We start from the raw sequence: 22,294 nt of genomic DNA, 5'->3' as shown, positions 1-22,294 counted from the left end.
TACAGCTTCATAATTCATAACTTTGCACTTTTCATAATTCGTTTCGGTATTATGTTATTGGGGGTGGCATCGATTGAGCCAGCAATGGTAGTCCCTGCCTTTGCGTGCCCGTCTGCTAGGCTCTGCGTTTTCCCGGTGCACAGGCAGGAGCAGAGATGAGGGGGGAGAAGGCTGATGCTTAGTCAGGGGATTTTATAGGTAAAAACCAAAGAAATCCTGTCCGAACGGGGACAGCGGTGCCTTGCGGCCCTCAGCGGGAAGGGGTGAGCGCGGAACGCTTGCGAGCGGGCCCGAGCCCCGCGGCGGGAGCGCGCCGGCTGCGCACCGCCTGGGCGGCGCCGTCTCCACGGCAACTGCCGAGCCGCCGCTGGCGCTGGAAGATGTCCGCCGGGGACCGGCGCTGCGCGCCGGGCTTCGTTTTCCGCTCCCTGCCCCAGAAAGTTTTCCCCTGCCTGGAGGACAGGGACATCGGGGCGCGACTTCTCAAATGGTGGGAGGGGGAGAGCGCGCTGCGCGAGGCGCCTGGCCGGGGGCGGCGGGGAGCGGCGAGAGGCGGCGGGAGGGAGGGGAAAGGGCGGGCGGAGCTGAGGGCTGGGGCCGTCACCGCGCCCTCAGGGCTCCGCTCTGGCGGCGGCGCCTCTCTCTGGTTTCATCTCTCTTTCCCTTCTCTCTTTTTTTCGCTCTCCTTCTTCTTTTCTTCACCCCCCCAACCCCCCCCACCCCCCTCTTTTAATTGTAAGTCTCCTCAGCATTTTTCAGGCGCGAAAAACGCGTAAAACGTTCCGAGGTGCAGGGCATGTATTCTTTCTCCTGTCTTCCAGACTTAGCCAGTATCTGTTTCAGCTTCACAGCTTTGCTCTGGTGCTGCTAGAGCAGCAGTTGTGCTTCCCCTCCTTGGAGGGGTGGGAGGCGGTTCTAAGTGAGAATGAAAAAAAAAAAAAAAAGAAAAAGAAAAAAGTGTAATTATTGGTCAGAATAGAAGTTTATGTAGTGTACCTAGCCAAATTTGCAGAATGAGTAAGTATCTGGTATGTCTGCAGCATAATTAATCTCATTTTTCCATTTCAGGTCCATGCAAGGCAGGATCACAGCCCAAGCGTTCAGTTTTGACCAGCAGTTTAAGCCCTATCAAAAGGATGAATTTTTTATGGTAGTTCTAAGTCCTTAATATTTTGACTTTCTTCATGAAATTATAGCTATTGGAAAACTGCATAATGGCAAACATTGTAACAGTGTTAGCATGCTATTTGCTGGCTCACTGTCTCCTTGAAAGTAGGTGATTTAGGTGTGGTGCTCAAGTCTTGCTTTGTGGGTTAACTGTATTGTCCAGTAAAAATATTTTAGTCTGTACTAATGTTACTCTGCTTTGAGGGAACAATTTAGTCATTCAGGATTCCCAAGAATGGGAATCTGAACTGCATGCTTATCTTGGCCACCGCATTTAGTGTTGGGAAGTCCACCCTGGGGAGACTTTAAACAGTGTACATGCAGTTGGTACCCTTGCTCCCAGCTATTCCTGCTTTGTCACAGTAAATACACTGTGCCATTAGATGTGCATATGCACCGTATATCTGAAAATAACAAGATTTTAAAATTTATTGAATACCATTGCTTTATACTGGAATTTTGGGGTCTCAGCTTTTTGAGACTCAAATCTCTTGCTGATTCTGTGTCCTCTCCATTTGTTGTCTGCAAAGTCAAATCTGTTCATCTACAGACAGAAAAAAAATAATCTGTGGTTTTAAAAACAGTGTGGTTTTTTACATCTGTTGTTTTAAAAACAACTCTTTGATTTGTTGCATGTCTACTTTATATTGTTATGCTGGAATTCCATTTCTTTGTATTTTAAAGACATTCACACAGAAATATACCAATATTTCATCTCCCATTGATAAACATTTCAAATTACTGATGTTTAAAAAATACACATTTACATTCTCAATGCTTGTCTCTTTTGAATTAAAAATGTAAAAATGTAGCTATGAAATTATGAACCCTTAGTAGCTGTGAATTAATTGAGAACAAAGGGACCATTAAATTATATAGTCTGATCTCTCTGTATACCAGAGAGGAGGTAGAGATTTTGTTATGCAGAGACTGGAAAATCCATCATTTTCTTAGCAGCTAGTTCAGTGATTATTCAGTCTGCTTGTATGCATATACTTAAGTGTGGATTTTCTTAATTGGCTTATCTGTCATTTAAACTTGTCAACTACCAACATTGCTATGCACGTCCCATTTTGTTTTAATTGATAAATCAGTAGGACTGAATACTTCAAACTGTGGAACATCTTCTCCATCTTTTCAATAACTTACAGATCTCTTCTCTATCTGTTTAGTAATGTTGGTGTGTCCAAGCTTTAAATTTATTTACAAAATGTAAATTTTACAATCATACTTAGCATTTCATTTTTTACTTCAACAACACTGCATGGAAAGGTAGAATTGTTTCATCACTTCTTCCATTTTCTGCACGTCCAAGGATTTCATACAACTTTTTTTGTGTTGTTGGACTAAAAATCCTTTACTGTAAAACCTTAATAAAGCATATATAAATGTGTGCATGAAGGTATCTTGAATATGTAAAAGACTGGCTATACAAAGTTACAAAAAAAATGTATTTGGTGGTGTGATATTTAGTATCCAAACTGAAAGATCATACAGAATCTACTTACTGATTGGATCCCTGTAATTTGCTTTCAAAATATCCAGGTCACTATAAACGATTTCATTTCATTAACTTGTGTTCTCATATTTGAATATTACAGGCATTTTTTAATGATCAAAATGTGAGCTCCAGTTTAAAGTTGCTCTCAGCTTCAGGACAATGGATTACACTGGGTAAATTTAGAATAAATTAATCCTAAATAGAAAAGTCTGTGTTGTAACTATTTTCCTCTAATTTACCATTTTGTAATAATGACAATTCATATATATGTATCTTCACCTGGTTGAAATATCTCAAAGAATGACTTCTTTTACTAAATAATAGAAAAGATTCCTACCTAGTTTGTTACTAAATTGTCACGTTTTACACTTTTTTCCTTGACCACTACCTTGATCCATAAACTAAGCGATTAGAATTGTTTTTAAATGGTCTATGACATCCCGTTGACGCGATTGTGTGTCCAGAAATAATCAACTGCATTAATTGTGGAATTATAGTACTACCTTATTCAGATAACATTTGGAGAAGGGCACTCTTTTATAGATGCAATCACCTTACTTAGGACAGATCTGAGATTATTGCTCTATACAAATTAGAGCAGAAGATTAGACAGACCACACCCTCAACCAAGTTTGTGTAAATACGCTATCTGCACAACAGAAGTGATCCAGCTGCAGAGCACCATGTGATAGGTTGCTCAAGTTGCAATCATGGCATGAGGTTGACTTCTAGTTTGTTGCTAGATCATTAACTACTTACAACACTTGATTATGTCTGTAGATGGAGATGAGGGACTGAAGGAGAAAGACCAAAAGCAAATAGCATATGATTTTATGGCACCACTTTGAAACTGTACATTTTATTATGTAAATGACACACAAAGTTTCCTGGAAATTGCACGGAATAATGTAATGGGATTTTATGCATAAAGTGAACTCTGATATCACCAAAGTGATTTTCCTTAATGGGAATATTTTAAAATGGAGTAGTAGGAAGTCCCCAGTTCTTTTGGTTTGTCTGCAGGTACTTTACTGTGTGTAAATATTTAATGGAGCTTCGGAAATTTTCTAACTTTTCCATTTCAACTCTCTGGTATTGGCATAGGTTTTCCACACTCTATACAATGACACTAGACATTGCTACCTTTTTGTCAGCAAAAATCCATTTTCCAAACACTGTATCTGGCTGTTAAAACAACTGACATACATAAGATGCAAAAAATATCTCAAGGCCCCCTTCAGTTACCTCTTTTTCATTCTAGCAAGCAGAAAGAAAATAAATAGATTTCAGACTGTGGGTAAACCTTTTCCTGATTCAGGCAAGATTTGTTTTTAGGCTGTCTGTCTAGCCTATGACTTGCCAGTCCCTGTAGTGAAGGTCAGTAGGTTACATACCTCGTGTTAAGAGCGGAGGGTCACTTGCCAAGTATCCCAGCTTAACTCCTGATTCTGCTCAATCTTCCTCAGCACAGAAGTAATGCGTTTTGTTCTGAGGACTGGAAGGGTTCCCTTTCTAAATCCTGAACAGCTGGTATACCCCATTTGCTCTTAAAATTTCATCTTCCCATTCTTTGCCTATTTTTGGTGAGGAATGTTGGCACATTTTTCTATACTTAGTCTTCATGTGCATTTTTTGAAAATATAGTAAGAATTAGCTTTTGAGTGGGAGGAGGTAAAAAAGTTATATTCCGGTATTTTCTTCTTTGGGCTTGCCAATATATTAATCCAGATAAATCATTTACTTATCACTGTGGAGTAACTCTTTTAAAAATGCATTTCTGTCCTTGGGAAAAAAAAAAAAAACAAACAAAACAAAACAACTGGAAATGGGGTTATTTTGCTTCTTAGAAAATATGAAGGCAATTACATAATCTTAATTGATTCAAATACTGTGTTTATTCTCTCGCACACAGAAGTGTTAGGGTTTTTTTGCAGGGGGGAGATATTTTGGATGCATAATATAAGTGGGATTTAGAAAAGTTCTTAGAAACCTCCCTTCTCCTCCCCGCCATGAGCCTGGGCAGGAAGTATTTATGGACCCAAAGAAACATGTCAGCATTAAATATATATATATATGAAACATCAATATAATACTACTTTAGCAGAGTGTTTGTTTTCATAATCCTTTTGTCTTTTTCCAAGCTATGGTTCACTTTTACCTTTTCACTGAGAATTTATTTTTCTCTTTAATTCAGTGGGCACGGTTTCATATTTATATCTACCTTTTCTCTGTTACATATCTCCTTTTCCTAAAATCTGTTTTTAAAAGTTCTTTGTTACTTTTATTACTTTGTTTTTCCTGTGTCTAATCTCATTTTTATTTCTCTTGACTGCTTTTCATCCTTACTTTAATATTATTAGACCGTAATATCTTCAGTCTCTGTCTTTTAAATCAAAAAGTGGCATACAGCATGGAGTCCCCAGGGAATGCAGTATGTACCTCTCTTCTCAGTTCCCCCACGTGTTGGGATTCATGGTAGAGCCCACAAGAGTACATTGTCTTAAGGACTCCAACTTTAACATTACCTGAAATATAACATTTTATGTAAACAGTACCCAAGGATATTCTCTAGTCTGCTTCATCTGATCAGACAGATACTGAATTACCTATTCTTACATGACACTTTTTTGCCTATTGTAGTAGGGATATTTTTCCCCTCTTCCTGGCTTCATGGCAGAGTACTTAATAGTTCTGTCATGTGCTTTAAGCTCCTCCTTTATCTATTACTCTCATATTTCAAAAATAGAAACACCAAAAGGAACAAATTTGGTGCGTACCAAATTACAACTTGAGTCTTGTATTTTTAAATAGCTGCAATGCAAACTAGTAGTTTTTTCTTGGATACGTTACTGGCCTTGCACCTGTCAGCGGTCTTGAGGAGGCAGGACTGTATCTGCTTAAGCTCAATTAACACTTGAAAAGTTATCTTCAAAGGGATAGGGTTACTGTCTTTTTGTGTAAATAAAAATTCACTATTTGCCTAAGAAAGATTCTTGATTTGCGCTATGTACTTGAAGCTCTAATGATTGCAGTCTTTGGAATGGGTTTTTAAAAGAAGGTAATCTTAAATCAGCAGGTGTTTAGACTACTGCTACAGGTTATCATTTGCAAAAATTTTAGATGTCATTAGAACTTATAAATCTTCAACATGCACCTTTTACTTTTGAAATACCATCTTTTTAGTACACAGCACTGAACTTGCTATGTTCTATATATGTTCTATATAAACTGTTTTGTAGATAGTAAGTTGCCAGATGCTTCCCTGAGGTAAAAATCTTTCTTAAACTCTGGAGGAATTCTAAATATACCTAATCTGGGGTTTATCTGCCCCACACTAGATATGCAGTGTGCTCATGTAAAAATATATGGGCGGCACTTTATAGAGCTAGCTGGAAGAAGCTGTACGTTATAATAAGCTTAAACTGCTTCTCAGCTCTTTGTTTTCCACTTGCAGAGTTCTCAAGGCATTTCTTCTTCCCATTTTATTGCTCACTTTCACGGTGTTATTAAAACTGATCACTCTCTTCCAGGAAATTCTGAATCTCCAATTTCAAATCTCACCTCTCAAATGGGAGAGTAGCAGCTTCTAGTACATTTAAACTTTTCCATTTATAGTTTGGTTTTCTGAACTACTGAATAGATTACAAAGCTCTTGATTTTTTTTTCCTGATTAAAGTTTTCATAAAATCTTGTTTCAGAGCAGAAGTGTGTCTCCTTTCCTCCCCCTCCCCCAATAAAATCCTAACAATTTGAAGGCCTATAAAAAGCTCGGTTTCTTATACTTTGAGCTCAATAACTGGGAAAATGTAAGATGTTTCTTTTTTCTCAAGTCACTTAATATCTCATTTTTATTAGTTGTGACTCAGTTTTTAATTCGTTCATCTTTACAAAACAGTTATATGTTAGAGGCCTATTTAACTCATATTAAATCTCTTATAAAATCAAAATCCTCTATCGCCATGAAAGAAAGCTGGAGAATTAGAAGTGAGATGAGTCTGGTGGGAGGAAGCATAAATAAATAAAAATCAGTTTGGTTTTTTTCTTAGGTTGTCAGGCTGTAAGTCATGGTTTTTCTGACTTGTGATTTTGGTTACATAATTTGGTTATTTTTTGATAGTCATTATGTGGACAGGTAGGAGAATGTCCTAAACCTTTTTTCTTTAATAAAAGGTACCTTTTTTTCATAACCATATCTGTAGATGTGAAGCCAAACAATTAAATACCAAGATTTTCTCAATAGCTGATTTTCTTCATAGCACATTGGCCCAATAAAATAATTTTAAAATTTCATGCCATTATTTTTAGCTTAAGTAGACACATTTTCAAACCATCAACTTTTAACTTCTTTTTAATTTTTTTCTTACTGTTGATTAGGTAGGTGGTACAGTTTACCTGGGCTTAGATAGTAAAATGCCAGTCCTACTTAACTTATGAATAAATAATCTCCATGTACTAATACATTGGAGAAATCCCAATAATTTTTTGGAAGTGTGGGGGCAAGAGAAATTCTAGGTTATGCTATGCTTGCAAAGATTAGGATCAGAATGAAATGATAGGTGCTGCTGGAAGCATCATGGTTCATGCATCCCTTTTTGGCATGTTTCTGTTCTGGAAATGCTGTCATCTGGAGTGAAATTTGGGCACCTTAGGGACTCTTTACGTCAGTTTGTCAAACACCAATTAATTTTGTCTTTAACTGTATGGTCAAAAGCCTTTTGGTATTGTCATATTGTTGGCCAGTCTCCCATCAAGGGAACCTACAGAGGAGAAAAGCCAAGAGTAAACTCATGGAAAGCTGGAATGCTGTGAATACTATCTTTGCTGAGACACCTTGCCCTTGTGTTGCACGTTCACTTGTGCTCAGGCTCACTCATCTGCTTAATGATTACAGAGATAATACTGTATTCATACAGATTCATACAGGAAGTGCTGATAGTACCTTTTTATCTTCTGAAAGAGCTGGTTAGTAAAGCTTGCAGTAGCTACAAATCAACTTTTCAAAAAATTCAGATATAATAATACTCAACAAACCAAAACTTTGTCAGGCTCTGTTCATTCTGGTTTTTACTTTGTAGGGTGCTGTTAGCAGCTATTGACTTTTGTACTTCATTGTGCCAAATTTGGTATTTGTCCTCAGATTCTTTAAGGCTTAAGATGCAGTATATGATTTTCCAAGGGTGTGATCTAATGTGATGTTGAGTTCACATGGTGTTTCATTTATTATTCTCTTGGTTGGTAGAATTATCAACAGGGGAAGCAGACATAAAAACCTTAATGCAAAGTAGCATGCAGATGAATTCAATGTTTCCTTTATACTTGTTTCTTTCTTAGCTTTCTTTGGTTTTTGAGAGATTATGTGATTGTCATATTTATGGGGTCTGTATTTAAAAAAAAATATATATGCCACACACAACCATTTGGAGAAGTTGATTATTTCCACACATTATCAAGTTGCAAATTAGTGTAAAACCATTAGCATATGGAAATTCTCCTATTTTATTTATTGCAAGAGACTTGAAGTGAAGCCTTCCTATATATTCCAGGTTCGAAAGTGACAAAAATTGAAGCTACAGTGGTGCCCTGTACACAGATTTCCATGTCATTTTTTGATCGGCTATACTCAGAAGGAGTTGTTAGAGAAACTGGCGATATTGTGAAATGTTATGATGATTATTACGATGATATTCTCATCTCTGATGAATTAAGGAAGGTCAGTATAGCAATGAATAATTTCTTATCATTTTTCATACTCTATAAGCTACCATAAGGACACATTTTTTGGTATTTAATTTTTGTTGACAACACATACTTTCCATGATAAAAATGAGCATTGATAGCCACATGATAGAAATGACTGAGGCACTGCAATGCGTGAATGTGTGAAAGCAATGGCTGTTTTCCGGGTAGGGCCTCTTTCCTTTTTAGGTGGGAGAAAAAGATAAAACCTTCTTCCACCCACCCTTGTCTCAAGTAGTGTGTGTGTGTGTGTGTCAAAGAGGGAACTATGAAAAGGGAAAATATTTTTCAGTGTAACGCTGGAAAAGGAGTAAATATCTCTCCTGAACAGACCAGCAAGGTAAAAACTGTTTGTTGTACTGCAGTAGAGGTGTCAGAAAACAGATTATTCTGAAAAAAGAATATCTCTTAACAGTGGCACTTTCTTAATCAATGTATGTCTTCACTGTGTTTCTTTTGACTTCATAATCTAAACCAATATTTTTTACTTATGTTTGTTTATTATTAGCAAAGCATAGTGTGGGAGAACTGGATTTTACTCTTCCTTGTATATATAATCAACATAAGTACTTAATAATTATAGAGTTGCATTCATTTGCACTTGGCAAATCCTTTGAAGGCAATGTATTTGAACCAGTGACACTGGTTACCGGATGTGGCCTGAAATACTGGTCTGTCTTGTAAAATTCTGGGAAAAGGAGGGAATGCAAGCTCATGTTTGAATTTCAGATGTGATTTGTAGCCTAGCAGTTAAAAATACTATGTATTTATTTCTAAGTTGAGTATGTGTGAAATGTTTTCTGTAAATTAAGTATATTGGATGTAGGAAAGTTAGAGGCAACATTTAAAATAAATCACTGGAGTTCCAGTCTCTTTCCATTTTCCTTTCCTTGGAAGGGATGTGTGTGTCTGCTTTTTCAAGTTGAAGGATTCACTTTTGTTTGAAATGAACATGATTCCTACTCCTAAAACCTAAAATGGCAGAAAATTAAGAGTCAAAATCTTCCAGGAATGGCGTCAAAATTCCAGATCGAGTTATTCAGTACACGAGGATGGTAGACTGTAGGGGGCAGCAAACTGTCTATCGCCTGGTGTCAGAGGGTGGCTGGCCCTCAGCTGCAAAACTGCAGGTTTCTTTCCTACCTGCCATGTCTTCTCTTGCTTCAACCAGGAACAAGGTTTGGGTACAGATGAGGTGGCCATCAACGACACTTGCTGCTCTGACCTCTTTTTACTCAGGTTGTATAGTGTTGTTATAAAGAGGGCCAGAGAGCAGTAAGCTCCTGTCTAGCTTTGCCTGGGTTGGCGTCTGCAGTTTGGCTGATGTGACTTAAATGTCTTGTAGCTGTACGGAGTTACAGTTCCTGTCCACCTTTCCTGTGCACAGCACTGGGACTAATCTAGCAAGTCTCTGTTCACCTGATAGTGCAGCAAAAGGCAGGTGAGACACATGCGGGCAGCTGGATAGCATGTCTGGTTAGTCCAGGCTACAGTTAAAGGCTTACTAGAGTCTGCAGTAAAGGATGATGTGAGTTTCTGTGATCCCCTCTGGGAGATCCTTGGGATTGCTTTACAAATGTGACATAACTCTCCAAACTGAGAGTAAAAAAGCAAACATAAACAAAGTTATCAAAGACAAACTAATTAGCAGTGACCCACATACCCAATACAGCTAGATTATTTTCAGATTATTGATTGCTTCATTAGCATGATGAGCAATTAACCAGTGAATAACAAGATTCTTGAAAAACTTTCCCTTATGTCTTGTGGGCACAGATCTGACAGCGATTCTGCTTTATATTATGTCTATAACTTTTGAACATAATTGCATCATTGGAAGAAAGAGAAGTACTTAAATCCATCCCTAGTTCATATATTTTATATGGATGTCAACTCCAAAGTAGTTGCATTGTTTATAAACTTAATCTCAAATAAGAAATTTTCATCTATTTGACTTCATTGTTATTTTCTTCTTCCACAAGGTCTTGCTTCTGGAAGATTCAGACCATTATGACTTATTCAGTCAATCGGATCGTGAGGAATTTCTGTTCTGTCTTTTTAAACATCTTTGCATTGGAGGAACTTTTTGCCAGTTTGAAGATGTAGTTGATCCATACTTACAAACTACAAAAGCTTTATATAAAGACTTGGTGAGGTAAGTGTTTTCTGTTTTATGCAACTGTATATGTACGTGCTGTGCTGTCATAGATACCTTGTGTTAATTTGTTTATATTTATTGTGTATTACTGCTTCAAAAGTGAGGCTGTTATTTAATCAATCTGCAAGCATTTTTGCCTTCAATGATCAAAGTACCGGGTAACAATGATAAGTAGTTTAATGGCAAAATAGATGCAATTTTAATTGTCTGACATAAAAACTTTTTAATATTATGTATATGGACATTGATGTTTTATAATTCACTTCCATCTCAAACATTTTTGTTTCTGTAATTGTCTACTGAAAACATGGCATGGCACTGGAACCAGATTGTGTTCCCACTGTCATTGATAAAATATCAGTTAAGTCTTGGATATATAGTCTTGGACTGATTTTAAGATGTTTTTGGCTTAGGATTTAAAAATCAAATAATTTAGTTGAATTTTTTAGTTCTGTATATATTTTATTCTATCTGATGAATATTATTTTTTTAAGTACAATAGGATTTTGGCATTCTTAATTCCACAAATACAGTTCTTGCAGCATAAAGCTAAGGGTGACAGAATCTGGCTGTTAACATGACACAGTGGACTAGCACACTTTTTTTTACTAGGTCTGGTGTATGGAACTATATGTATTTTTTTTCTTCAGATTAGAGGTGATGGATCAGATGTTCAAATTCAGGGGAAAAAAAGGCTGGGTTTTGCCCTGTTTTCATATATCCATATGCAATTGACAACATTTCTTATTTCCTGGTTAGTGGTTAGTTAGCAAAGACTCATTCCTAGATAAGCTAATGGAAATGTGAGTATCATCAATGATATTACTAAAATTTTGTATTCTATTATACTTTGCCACTCATAGTAAGTATTTGTGTGTTAGTATAAACAACAGTAACCTGAACAATGGAAAACAACTGCAGACCTCTGAAATGATAGTACAACTCTGATAATGTGGATATTAAGTAATGCACTAGGTTGTACACTACAAAGACTTCAAATTGCTTAAAGTAGGAACTGATATTTTTCTTTTTTCTCAGCTCTGTTTTGAATGGTGTGATGACCAATTGTTACTTTATCTCCTATTTTAAGATTATATACAAGCATATTAGGAAAAAAATTGTTTAAGATGTATTCACTATTATGTCTGTTCTTAAAATGTCTTTGGATAAACTGAAAAGTAAAATTTGTATGTCTGAACAAAGATACAGTGAAGGGATTAGACCCAGTGATTCTTAATCACCTGAATATTTATTTACTTCTGTAGCACTTGTATACAGATTGATGTATCTGAACAAAATATTTAAAACAAAATATTTGGCTGGATCTGGAAATTTTTGGTAATACTGAACCAAAGCAGCTTACAAATTGTTAATAACTTCTAAGAAGCTTTCAGATTTTCTAATGGTCAGTATTTTTCAGGGTGTAAGTTGACTTAGGTGCTGTTCCCCAGCATCATCTAAAATAAATTATTAAAGTAGCAGTAGAACAGTTGATACTTTTAGAGAAACCACTGACAGAAAAATTGAGCATTATCAATATTCCAAGAATATTTTTTGTAGAAATAATGAATTTAAGATTGCTGCATGTATTAATTTGGATACTATGATTAGTCACCAGAGCTTTCTTATTAGTGTGATTAGTTTTGATATTGTCATAGAATACATAGATGGAAATCAAGTGGGTTCTTCAGAAAAACAGAGTATGACATGAGGATCCATCAGTGCTTCAGCTCTACCCTTCCTTTTCTTTTAAATTGTTCACTCTGCACTTGAAAGAAGCTGTTTGTTACTCTAATCCTTGGCCTTAGTTGACTCTGCATTGACTACAGCTGTTTCTGCCCTTGTGTTGTTGAATTGACCTAGGATAAAGCACAAATCCAATCAGTTCCTTTACTTTATTGCTTCCCTCTGCTTTTGAGTTGTTTTATCCTGAACATGTTCATTCACATTTTGTTCCAATTTTGCTCCTTTTCTTTACCTTCCTATCTCCTTAAACTTTTTCCTGTTCTTTTTCCTTTTCCTGCTGTAAAATTTGATAAGGATGTCAAATAGTTCTTGTTGCTTAAGGAAAAAAAAAAAAAAACAACAAACCATCTGCCAAAATCTTCTCCACCGTCTCATCCTGCTTTCAAGGTCTGCCTTTTCTATACCCTCAGCCTGTTCCCTATTGGCACTTTATATATTTCTGTGATTTTTCTCTTGTGTGCTACTTCTGTCCTTTATACAGTATCAGGAGAAAATCTTTCAAGATCCCTTCCTCTGCTTTTTGGTGTTTGGGTGTTTTCAGTTTGGGTGTCTTTTTTCCCCAGTTGCCAGCTGACTTTCTGTCCTCCGAAGTTTTGAAATACATCTACTCAGTTTATATGACATAACTGATCTTCAGTATTTATCTACCAGGTGTCTCTCCATTTCTGTGCTTGTGAATGTCTGCTGGTTTCTCACTGCCAGTGGAGCTGGTATTAACGCTGACTAGCAGTTGAAAAAGAAACTCACAACTTAACTAAATCTTTTATCTTGCTCCTTTGATACTAAGTTCTCTGTCGGTCCCATGAGAAAAGCTTTTGATCTTGACATTTCAGGCTTTCCCTCTCCCTTCACAATCACAGTTGTCTCCTGCTTTTTCACATTTCCCCCTGCTCCCAGTTTATCCAGAATGATACTGCTATTCTCTTACCACCATCTTAAGAGAGAAAAAGCCAGTGAAGGGATAAGGAATGCAGCTTTGAAAAGGGACACTGATGCCACAGTCTTGACTTAATTTCTAATTTCTACTCCAATCTGTGCACTGTGCTACTTACTTCATTTTCACACAAATGATACCAGAAAATAAAGCAATGAAAATTACTTTCTTATGGTCTCTTGTTTTCAGTAAACAATTGCTAATGAGAGTGGTGGTCTCTTAAGTTCTGTTTACCGAACAGTTCAAAGTCCTGTTGAATACCAACTATCCTTGACATTCTTATTTTTTACACTGCTGCCCTCCATCTGTTTTCTTTTCATGTTGGATTGCAGTCATACTGGATACTTTCTACTCTTTGTAAAGCAGTACTAAAAACTTTTTGGTATTAAAAAATTCTGAAAACTATATTCTTAAGCTTTGATTTCTATGTTTTGAGGGCTCGGAAGGCTTGGTGAAAAACAAATGGATAGTACAATAATTAATAGCTGCTAGCTGATGTGCATTGAAAAATTAGCTCCCACAAATGAACTTAGTCTGATCATGATATGCTTATAGAGGTATAAACCCTCACCATTTGGTCCTGTAACAATTTTTATTATGGCAAAGAGCCTTGGCATGAAGAGTTCCACAGAAGTGTCTAGTGCTGGGAGTGGCAGGCCTGTTGTGAGCTTTTCCCCACTTCTCTTTCTTACAGCCTTTCCTAACTCCATAGCTAGCATTCAAAATAGTGTCAAAAGATTTAGGATTTAATTTTATTAAAGCATTTCCATGCATATAGCTTTATTGTGAAAGCATGCAATAATATTTTGAAATTAACTGCTCTAGATATTTTATAAGCACAGTTAGGAACTTCCACATACAACTATGAAATGGCAGGCATCTTCTCTTTTGTAAAATGAATAATAATTACTTCCTAATAAATTAATGCACAACTTGTTGTCTGTTACTAATCCAGCAGTAATGTCTGTGACCAGTTGAATCCATCCAAGATTTTAGTGCTAACTGTCATATCCCATGTAACCTAAATAATTTCAAAGTCTTTGCTGTTATATTTTGGTTTAAAGAATACATTCATATGTCAAAAACTTATTAATTATAATCTATGACTCTTTGTTGATAAATCTTGTCCTTTGTACTTAACCCCTGATTTTTCTGACAGTGTCTCTCCATGGTAACACCTGCTGTAGTATCTTGCAGTCATTGTTCCTTCTCCTTCCTTCTGTGCCATCTCCATGCCCTTTCCCCCATAATAAATGCATTTATGTGAAAGCATTGAGTTGTTCTTTTAATGTTTGGAAAGCCTAATAAAATATTGCCAGTAAGGTTAGGATATAAATAGAACCCAAAGTGAATTGAGATACGATAAGGAAGTTTGCTCTTTATAAAAAGAGAATAGATGCACATTAAAATTGTGAAGGAACTGCCATGTTCAAGGAATAGTTTAGAAGTTAACAATTTGAAAGAACAGAGGTATGAAGACTATTTTTAAGAAAATACTATCCTCTTCAAGAAGACAAGGTGTTTTTTTCTAAAACTTTTTAGGAAAAAAATAGAGCAAAGGACCTTGTCAAAGGCAACCTCCTGGTTTCTTTCAAGTCAGCAAGGGAAGAATCTCATCTGATTTTGGCAGATAAATTATTTTACCTTAAAAATTAACTGAAGTACTAGAAATCAATACTCAGTCTGAATAAATGATGTACAGGAAGCTAACCACAAGGGGAAAATTTCTCAAGGCAGTGGAATAAATAGGAAAACTTGTTCTTTGTCACCCCTTACTTTGGTATAAAATAAAAACTAAGAAATCAGAAATTGTTTTCAGACACAAGAATATGAAGCCTGAGTAACTTAAATACAACAGTAGCTTTTGGGGGTGGTGATATATGGTAGAAAGTGCTAACCCCACTAACCTCCTATACCTTGTTCTGAAGTTGTTACTCTTTCAGCAGAGATGGTTAAAGTTTCTGAACTGCTGCAGTTTACAGCCCGGTACGTTAGCATAAACTGTCACCCATGTTAGTTTATCTTAATATGCTGCTCTGTAAACTGCAGCGGTTCAGAAGCTGAGTCATGAACCAGTTGAGCTGTCCCTGCTGGGAAGGCAGTAATCTCTAGAGGGGTGGTAAGGCGTCTAGACAGCTGGGGTCAGTACCAGTTTCAGCAGTGCTGTGTCAGTGTTGAGTAGATCAGCGTGTCAGTTGCAACAAAAAATTCTGATAAAGCTTCATTACTGACTCACCACAGGAAAGATCAACTTCACATTATAGGTTTAATTTGCACATAAGTGCAAATCAGATAATCAGAGAGTCAATTTCTTTTATTGGTTGGAGAGATTTGAATGAACAAAGATGTTGGTTGACTTGGGGTTGGTTTGTTCTTATAAAAAGAAGCTTTGTGAAAGCAGTGTAATGGGGGACTGCTTGGAGCTGGTGTGGAGCTGGTGGCGTTTAACACACATCCCCTAGCAGCTTGGCTATATTGGGACATTTCCTGGGAACTGAACTTGTTTGTGACAAGGCAGGTTTTGAGATATGCATTTCGTGGACCTTTGTAAGTATGGAATTTATAAGGCTCAACTGCTCCGCAGTAAGTTAATGTAAATAGGAATCTATGAAATTAGATAAATTAATAGAAGTTACATGATCTAATTTATGAAGAAATGTAAGCATCGCTTTAAAGCAGGCCTGAGGGAAAATGATACATTTTAAAAGACTTAAATTTAAATCATTAATTATAATTTATAATACATTGTATTTCATATAAAATTAAAATATATTAAGATAAATAAACATAAAAATTATGTTGAGACACCTGGAGGCTTTGCAACAATATCTTAGCGCTTTATTAATTATGATGGAAGAAATGGAAGTCTTCACAACAAACACAGTCTAGAAATACAAAAATGTAGAACTAATACTACCCAAAGCTGCATAGCTGTCTATATATACAACATTCAAAAGGAGGAAAAATGAACCTAAACTGTAATTATATATTGATTAAAAATGAACTAAAGTCTGCATTTCTTCACCAGTTCTGCTGCTACTTCTTATAGTCTGTATTAAGATGCAATTCACTTTGCAAGTTTTTTTTCTCAAAGAATACATAAAAAGATTCTTACAAAATGTTTAGCTGAGTAACTTTTCATAGCTATCAAAATGCAAACTTTATATTAGAGTAATCTTGGCCTGGGTAATATTGTTGTGATATAGTAGCTGAAAACAGTGAAACCAACTCACATGACTAGATACTTCCAATAGTTTTCAGTAAAATGTTACAATATCCATATTATCTGAAAAGGTCAATGTACCTTTTCATGGTCAGTGTGCCACGAGTAGAATTTTAACGTGATCAAATTTGAGTGAGAACACTGCATATGTTAAAAATTTATTTATTAAATGAAGGTTTCTAATAATCAGTGCTTATTGTACGTACTAAGCATATATTATTCCCCTGTATTTCAGTGTTCAAAAGAATCCTGAAACAAAAGAAATACATATTATTTCTACAGTCTTCAGAGTGTCTGCGTATGTAAGTATTAATAATTTTTTGGTACAGAATTTTACTGGAAGTAACATGCATAATATGAAAATAATGAATTGACATTTACACCAAAAAAAAAAGCATAATATTCCAATTTAAAGGTGGGTTTTTTTCCATAGTTGTAATTTTTTTATTCATTAATTCCTTCCCTGATCTCATCCTGCTTTGTCGCCCTCTTTACTAACTCTTTATCAATAAGCACCAACTAAAGTTTTATTTGGTAGTTTACTAACAGTAGTTTTACTGGATTACACTTGAAGTCATAATAATCATCCAGAAACTAGTTTATTAAAAAAACTATATCTTTAGGTCTGAATAATTCTGGCTTTAGATCTACTTGAGATAACAGTAAGAATTAAGAATCCACTTGACTTTGTATAGTTTTATTTTTAGAAATGTTCATAGAGCTTTCTGAATAGCTTGTGTTGCTATTCCTCTTCCTGTAAAGATTGCAAGGAAGGTTGCAGTGGTGAGATGAGTGCTAACCTCTTTTATCCTCCCTTGTCAAGTCTCATTCCTATCTGTTTTTCTTGCAAAATCATACATTTATCATCAAGATAAGTTTGAGAACTGGCTGCATGTTTACTAGGTTCAGCATATCTGTCATTTAATTGTTACAGTAGGATGAACTACTCCAAATTCTTCTTGAGTAACCAGAATATGTAATAATTAAATGTCAGATAATGTACCCACTTTCAAAAGAACTAGCTGATGTCATTTCAGACTGCACAAACTTCCCTGTAAGTTGCCAATAGCCCAGTTGTTCACCTGTGGGTCATCATATTTTGAGTATTATGTGTGATTCATAAAAGGCTTTTGAAAGGTTTTTGAAAATAAGCACTTCATGGGTGTATCAAAACTTACCTTTCTACCAGGGTACAGACTGTAATAAAAATAAAACAAAAATTAAATAAAAAAGCAAAACCCTGGTAACTTGTTATTCTGTTATTACTGTTTCCTCCCCAACTCTGAATCTAAGATATTGATGTGAACTTCACAGATTTCTATGTTTAGGTAGATGCATGATAATTAAGAGCTGATATTTAACTCTCTTTGTCATACATGAAATATCATCAGTATTAAAATAATTTAAAAAAAAACAAGAAAAAAAAAGAAAAACTTCAGAAACCTTTTGAAAACAAAAAAAATGGATGGACAAAAGAAAATCCAGTGTAAATACAGAGCAGGTTATCTTCCCTGTAGCCTTAGGGGAAATTTGGGCTTTACTGCACATTCCGAAAATTTGCATGGTGAAGGAGAATTCCGAAATTCTGGTTTGCATTAAAGAACATCCTGAAGAATTTTCTCTCAGAATAGAGAAAGGCTTGAGTGTGTATGTCTAGATTGTTTGATGGCTATGTGGATCAAAACTATTTAAACTGAAAATTACAGGAAGGGCACCTACTGGAGCACAAATATCTTGTGCTCCTGAAGAAAAGTTTCTGTCAAGGAGATAATTACATTTCTGCAGTAGATTTAGTTTCATTTGGTAAATAACTGTAAAGTGTGCTACTATGATCTTCATGTTGAGCTGACAATTTTTAAGCCATGTTTCCTTGGTTTGTATCTGAAAGAAGTGGACATACCTTCTTAGCCTGATATAAATAAAAAAACCTGTTCTGGTAAAAGAGACTTGAGTAGCTGAGAAGCTAGAAGAATGCACATTTTTGCAAGCTGGATTAAGAAATCAACAAATTAATATACTTGTATATTTGAAGTACAAATGGAATCAGGAATTAAGAACTTTATGTAACAGCATCCTGACACCATCCATTCCTTTTTATTCGGTTTTTAAGCTGTGGCTAAGAAGCCCTTGTTTTAGAAACATTACCTAAAAAAGCACACTAGTAGAGACGCAAACATTTTAAAGTATTAAGGTATAGTTTTAAATGTTAGTAGATCTGTTTAGGATTAAAACTTGACAGATGTGGGCATCATAAGAGAACTTAAAATCCTGTGACCAAATACTCTGTCAAACTCCAAATACCCTTGAGAGCTTTAGGGCTTGCACATAATAAAATGTTACAGCTGAAGTGTTTGAATGCTGGCTTGTATTTTAGAACTTTCTTTACCTGAACTTGAACTACAGCAGTGTTAGAAATCAGTGTAATGCATAGTTTGTTCAAAAAGTATTAAAAAAAAAGTTGATTAAATTATGCAGTTTTGAGAGATATTCAGCACTATCTTTATTTCTTATTATGCTATGCATTATACTATGCATATGTACTCTTAAATCATCAGCTGATTATCTGTGTTCCTACAATGGAAAAGTAAAATTATCCTACTCTAACATCAGTAAATCAATCATTACACCCCCTGCATGTCTGAAGTCCACACTGCAGATGGAATTGTTCAATTCTGAATTAATGTACATGCACCTTATTGCTCTAAAACCCAGAGCAAGACTGTGTAGATTCCAGAGTCTTTATGCTCAAGGATTTGGGGGGGTTTAATGACCTCTTTTACTAATTAAAATAAATTTAAGTACCCTTTTCATTTAATTAGGTTATATTTATTGTTTTCCTCATACTAGGTTTGGTATATTCTAAAGTTTCTTGAAATGCCTCATCACCAGAACTTAAGTTGTTTTTGTTTGTGAGTTGAGCAAATTTTTAGTGTGCTAACACTGCCTTTAAACAGTCAAAACCTCAACTGATGTTGGTCAATTCCATAAGGACTGCAGGAGTGGGATTTTCAGTAGCAATGGGAAAAAAATTTAACTAGCAGTCACATCTGCATGTTGGTCTTCTTTTGCCCTTTTTTTTTTTTTTTTTCCAGTTTTGTGCATGAGCTTAGGTTATTTTTTGATCAAACTGCAAAGGCATTGTGATGCTGAGTACTGTAAAATCTTAAAGCTTGCTCTCCTTACTGATATTGGGAATTCGGTGTTACACACATATCCCTGAAAAATACCTGGAGAGAGCTAGGCATCTTAAAAGTGGAGCTACAGAGTTTGTATGCTGCACCACTTAAAAATAGAATGTTATTTTCAGCTTGCAGCATTGGACTACCATCAGAAAATGCTGTGAATAAACATTATCAAATCTCTACCTGTTTTAAACAATGATTTTTATGGTGGTGCTTATCTTAATTCAAGATTTATGGTGTTGAATAATCCCTCAAAGGAAGACACCAGAACATGTAGTAGGGGGTTCATCCTCTTTGAAATAACAGGAGAGAAAATGGGGTGCCAGTAACAACTGCTGGATAAACTTTACAAATGGTCCTTGGAGCAGAAATTGGAACCCAGACCTTTCCCTTCTAAGCTGACTGCCTTAACCACTAGGAGAGGTTACAGTTTTCATGTTCCTTTGGTCCAAAAAGAGATGGGTTATTTTATGCAAAAGAAGACAGCTTCAACGAAAGAGATGTGCCTCTAATCTGGAATAGTCTGTAGTCCGGGAGTTTAAAATTTTCCTGGAGAAAATGGACAACATATGCAATATATCAATTTCCCTCAGGCAAAAAAAAGTGGAACAGAACCTACATCTCGTCAATTGTTGTATAAAGGTGTTGTGGAACAAGGGGAAACTGTTATACATTTTAAAAGCAAGGAGGTGTCAGCTGTTTGTTGGTCTTTCAGATGTTCAGTTACCTGACTGAATATGTAAAACCAAATCAACCCTCCAAAAATCCCCCCCTCTAGTTCCTTGGTCCCTAATGGATATGAAGTGTGTGTCAAGCTGTGCTGCTCCATCAGTGCTGAAGCTTTTATTGACGTGCAGACGTACAATGTTAAATTGAAGAGCCCAGTTCTGGTGTTAGTCATCAGCTGAACACGTGTTTTTTCAGAGCAAGGATTTTGGAGCTAGGTGTCTGGACTCCCTTCAGACCCTTTCTGAGGTCTGGCAATCAAAATGTTTTCAGTAACAGTTCAAAGTTGTCAATAAGAGCTGTAATGAGGGTTTTCCTTAAATGCAAATATTTGAAACTGAACAGATGCATTAGCAAATGTTAAGTGAAAAAGAATTACTGATAGAACAAGCTTTATATATTAATATAGTCCCTAAATGTTTCTGTTTCAAAGGAAACATGATCGCATGGTTGTGTATTTAATCATCTGTATTTTAGGCTCTAATTGTGTAAATGCATGCATACATGTTAAATTTCACATTTTTTATTAATATTTACCTCAAGTTTATTGGAGCTATACAGACAGAACTACCGTGCATTTTGTAGCATCAGGAACCTCAAGGGTACATAATCTCCCTTAAATAAACGACCGTATGTATTCAATTTTGCCACAAAATAAACTGTTACAGTTGCAACAAAATGACACATTTCATTCAGCATTTATGAATTCTCTCATGGGTGCCCATGTTGTGGCTAATGCTGTTGTTTGAGTTCTTTTTTTACTTCCTCGCAGGGTGATAATGGCCTGTGTTACCCCTCAAGCCACAGCCACCCGCAGACGTTTGCCTACTTGATTGTGGATCCCTGCAAGCGACACGTGCATACTTTGTACCACTGTTTTGGTGGAAGCTTATTTAATAACTAGTTATAAAACCAGCTGTTCTCCACTTTTATAATGGAGGTGGCTGCCTCTCTGCATGAATTCAGGTAGACATTGCCTAGTTTTCTTACGAGGAAGGATGTGCTCCTTGGTGATATGTCTGCAGAGCTACAAGGTCACGCAGATGCTACTGTGCAGTTAGCAACAATTTTTGCTGTGTTTAAAAGGCGTGCTTCTTTTCTTGGCAGTTTTGTCCCCCTCACCCGTTTTATCTAATAAAATGCGTTTATCAAAGCGTCTCGTCCCTTCTTCCTGAGCCAGCCCTTCAGAGCCACAACGCGTAAATGCCGGGGGAAGCTCCACAGTCAGTGAAACCTCTGCGGGACCGGGAGAAGGTGCGTCAGGCGCCCCCCAGCCGGCCGGCCGCCCGGCCTGCCCCCCCCCTACCCCCGGCCCCGCGGCAGCAGCCCCGCAGGCCGGCACCGTCCGGGGCGCGGCCGCCCCGCCACTGCCAGGTGAGGCGACGGCCGGCAGGCCGAGCCCGGCCTCCGCCTCAGCCCGAGAGGGGACAGGCCCCGCCGCCTCAGCCCCGCGGCTGCCCTCGCTGCGGGAGGGCGCTGGCCGGAGCTGGGGGGTGTCCCGGCCCGACGCGTCCCCGCCTGGTCCCGCGGGCGGTACGCGTGCGTGGGGGCGCAGCCCCTGCCCGGCAGCGGCTCCCTGCGGGCGCAGGCCGGCGGGGGAGGGGAGCACGGCCGCCTCTCCCCACCCGCTGGCGGAGCGGCCGCCTGGAAGTTGGGATAGAAGTTCGGGGAGGAAAAAAAAAAAAAAAAAAAGCTGTGGTTGGCGGCACCGCTCCACGGCAGCGGAGGGCGGGCGGGCGGCAGCCGGGAGAGGTGCGGGCGGGCACGCCGGGAAGGGCGGTGGGGTGGCGGGCGAGCCCGGGCGCAGGGCGAGTGCGGGCCGCGCGCGGCGCGGGGCTGCGGGGGCCGGGCGGCGCCCCCCGCGCCAGGCGGCCGCCGAGCGGGAGGCGGTGCGGGCGGGCGCGCGCAGGAGGACTGCCGC

The 22,294-nt window shown here is 37.5% G+C and overlaps 1 protein-coding gene across 1 annotated transcript; it reads left to right on the top strand.

Moving 5' to 3' along the window:
- The first annotated feature begins 353 nt into the window (after positions 1 to 353).
- Positions 354 to 21,621, top strand: CFAP300 (cilia and flagella associated protein 300). The gene is made up of 7 exons (XM_040585318.1): positions 354 to 490; positions 1,069 to 1,150; positions 2,769 to 2,841; positions 8,212 to 8,378; positions 10,387 to 10,559; positions 16,701 to 16,767; positions 21,146 to 21,621. The coding sequence occupies exons 1-7, from the start codon at positions 381 to 383 to the stop codon at positions 21,275 to 21,277; spliced, it is 804 nt and encodes a 267-aa protein (XP_040441252.1). The 5' UTR covers positions 354 to 380; the 3' UTR covers positions 21,278 to 21,621.
- The last annotated feature ends 673 nt before the right edge of the window (positions 21,622 to 22,294 follow it).

The sequence above is a fragment of the Falco naumanni genome, chromosome 2, assembly GCF_017639655.2.
Source record: "Falco naumanni isolate bFalNau1 chromosome 2, bFalNau1.pat, whole genome shotgun sequence".
Lineage (NCBI taxonomy): Eukaryota > Metazoa > Chordata > Aves > Falconiformes > Falconidae > Falco > Falco naumanni.
Note: the sequence above shows the minus strand (reverse complement) of the source record. Positions and strands in the feature narration are given on the sequence as shown.

Excerpts from the sequence above, each read along its gene's own strand:
- CFAP300 (XM_040585318.1), top strand. The coding sequence starts at position 381 with ATGTCCGCCGGGGACCGGCGCTGCGCGCCGGGCTTCGTTTTCCGCTCC. Across the intron at positions 491-1,068 it reads GGGGCGCGACTTCTCAAATG|GTCCATGCAAGGCAGGATCA; the intron begins GTGGGAGGGGGA and ends TTTCCATTTCAG. Across the intron at positions 16,768-21,145 it reads TCTTCAGAGTGTCTGCGTAT|GGTGATAATGGCCTGTGTTA; the intron begins GTAAGTATTAAT and ends ACTTCCTCGCAG.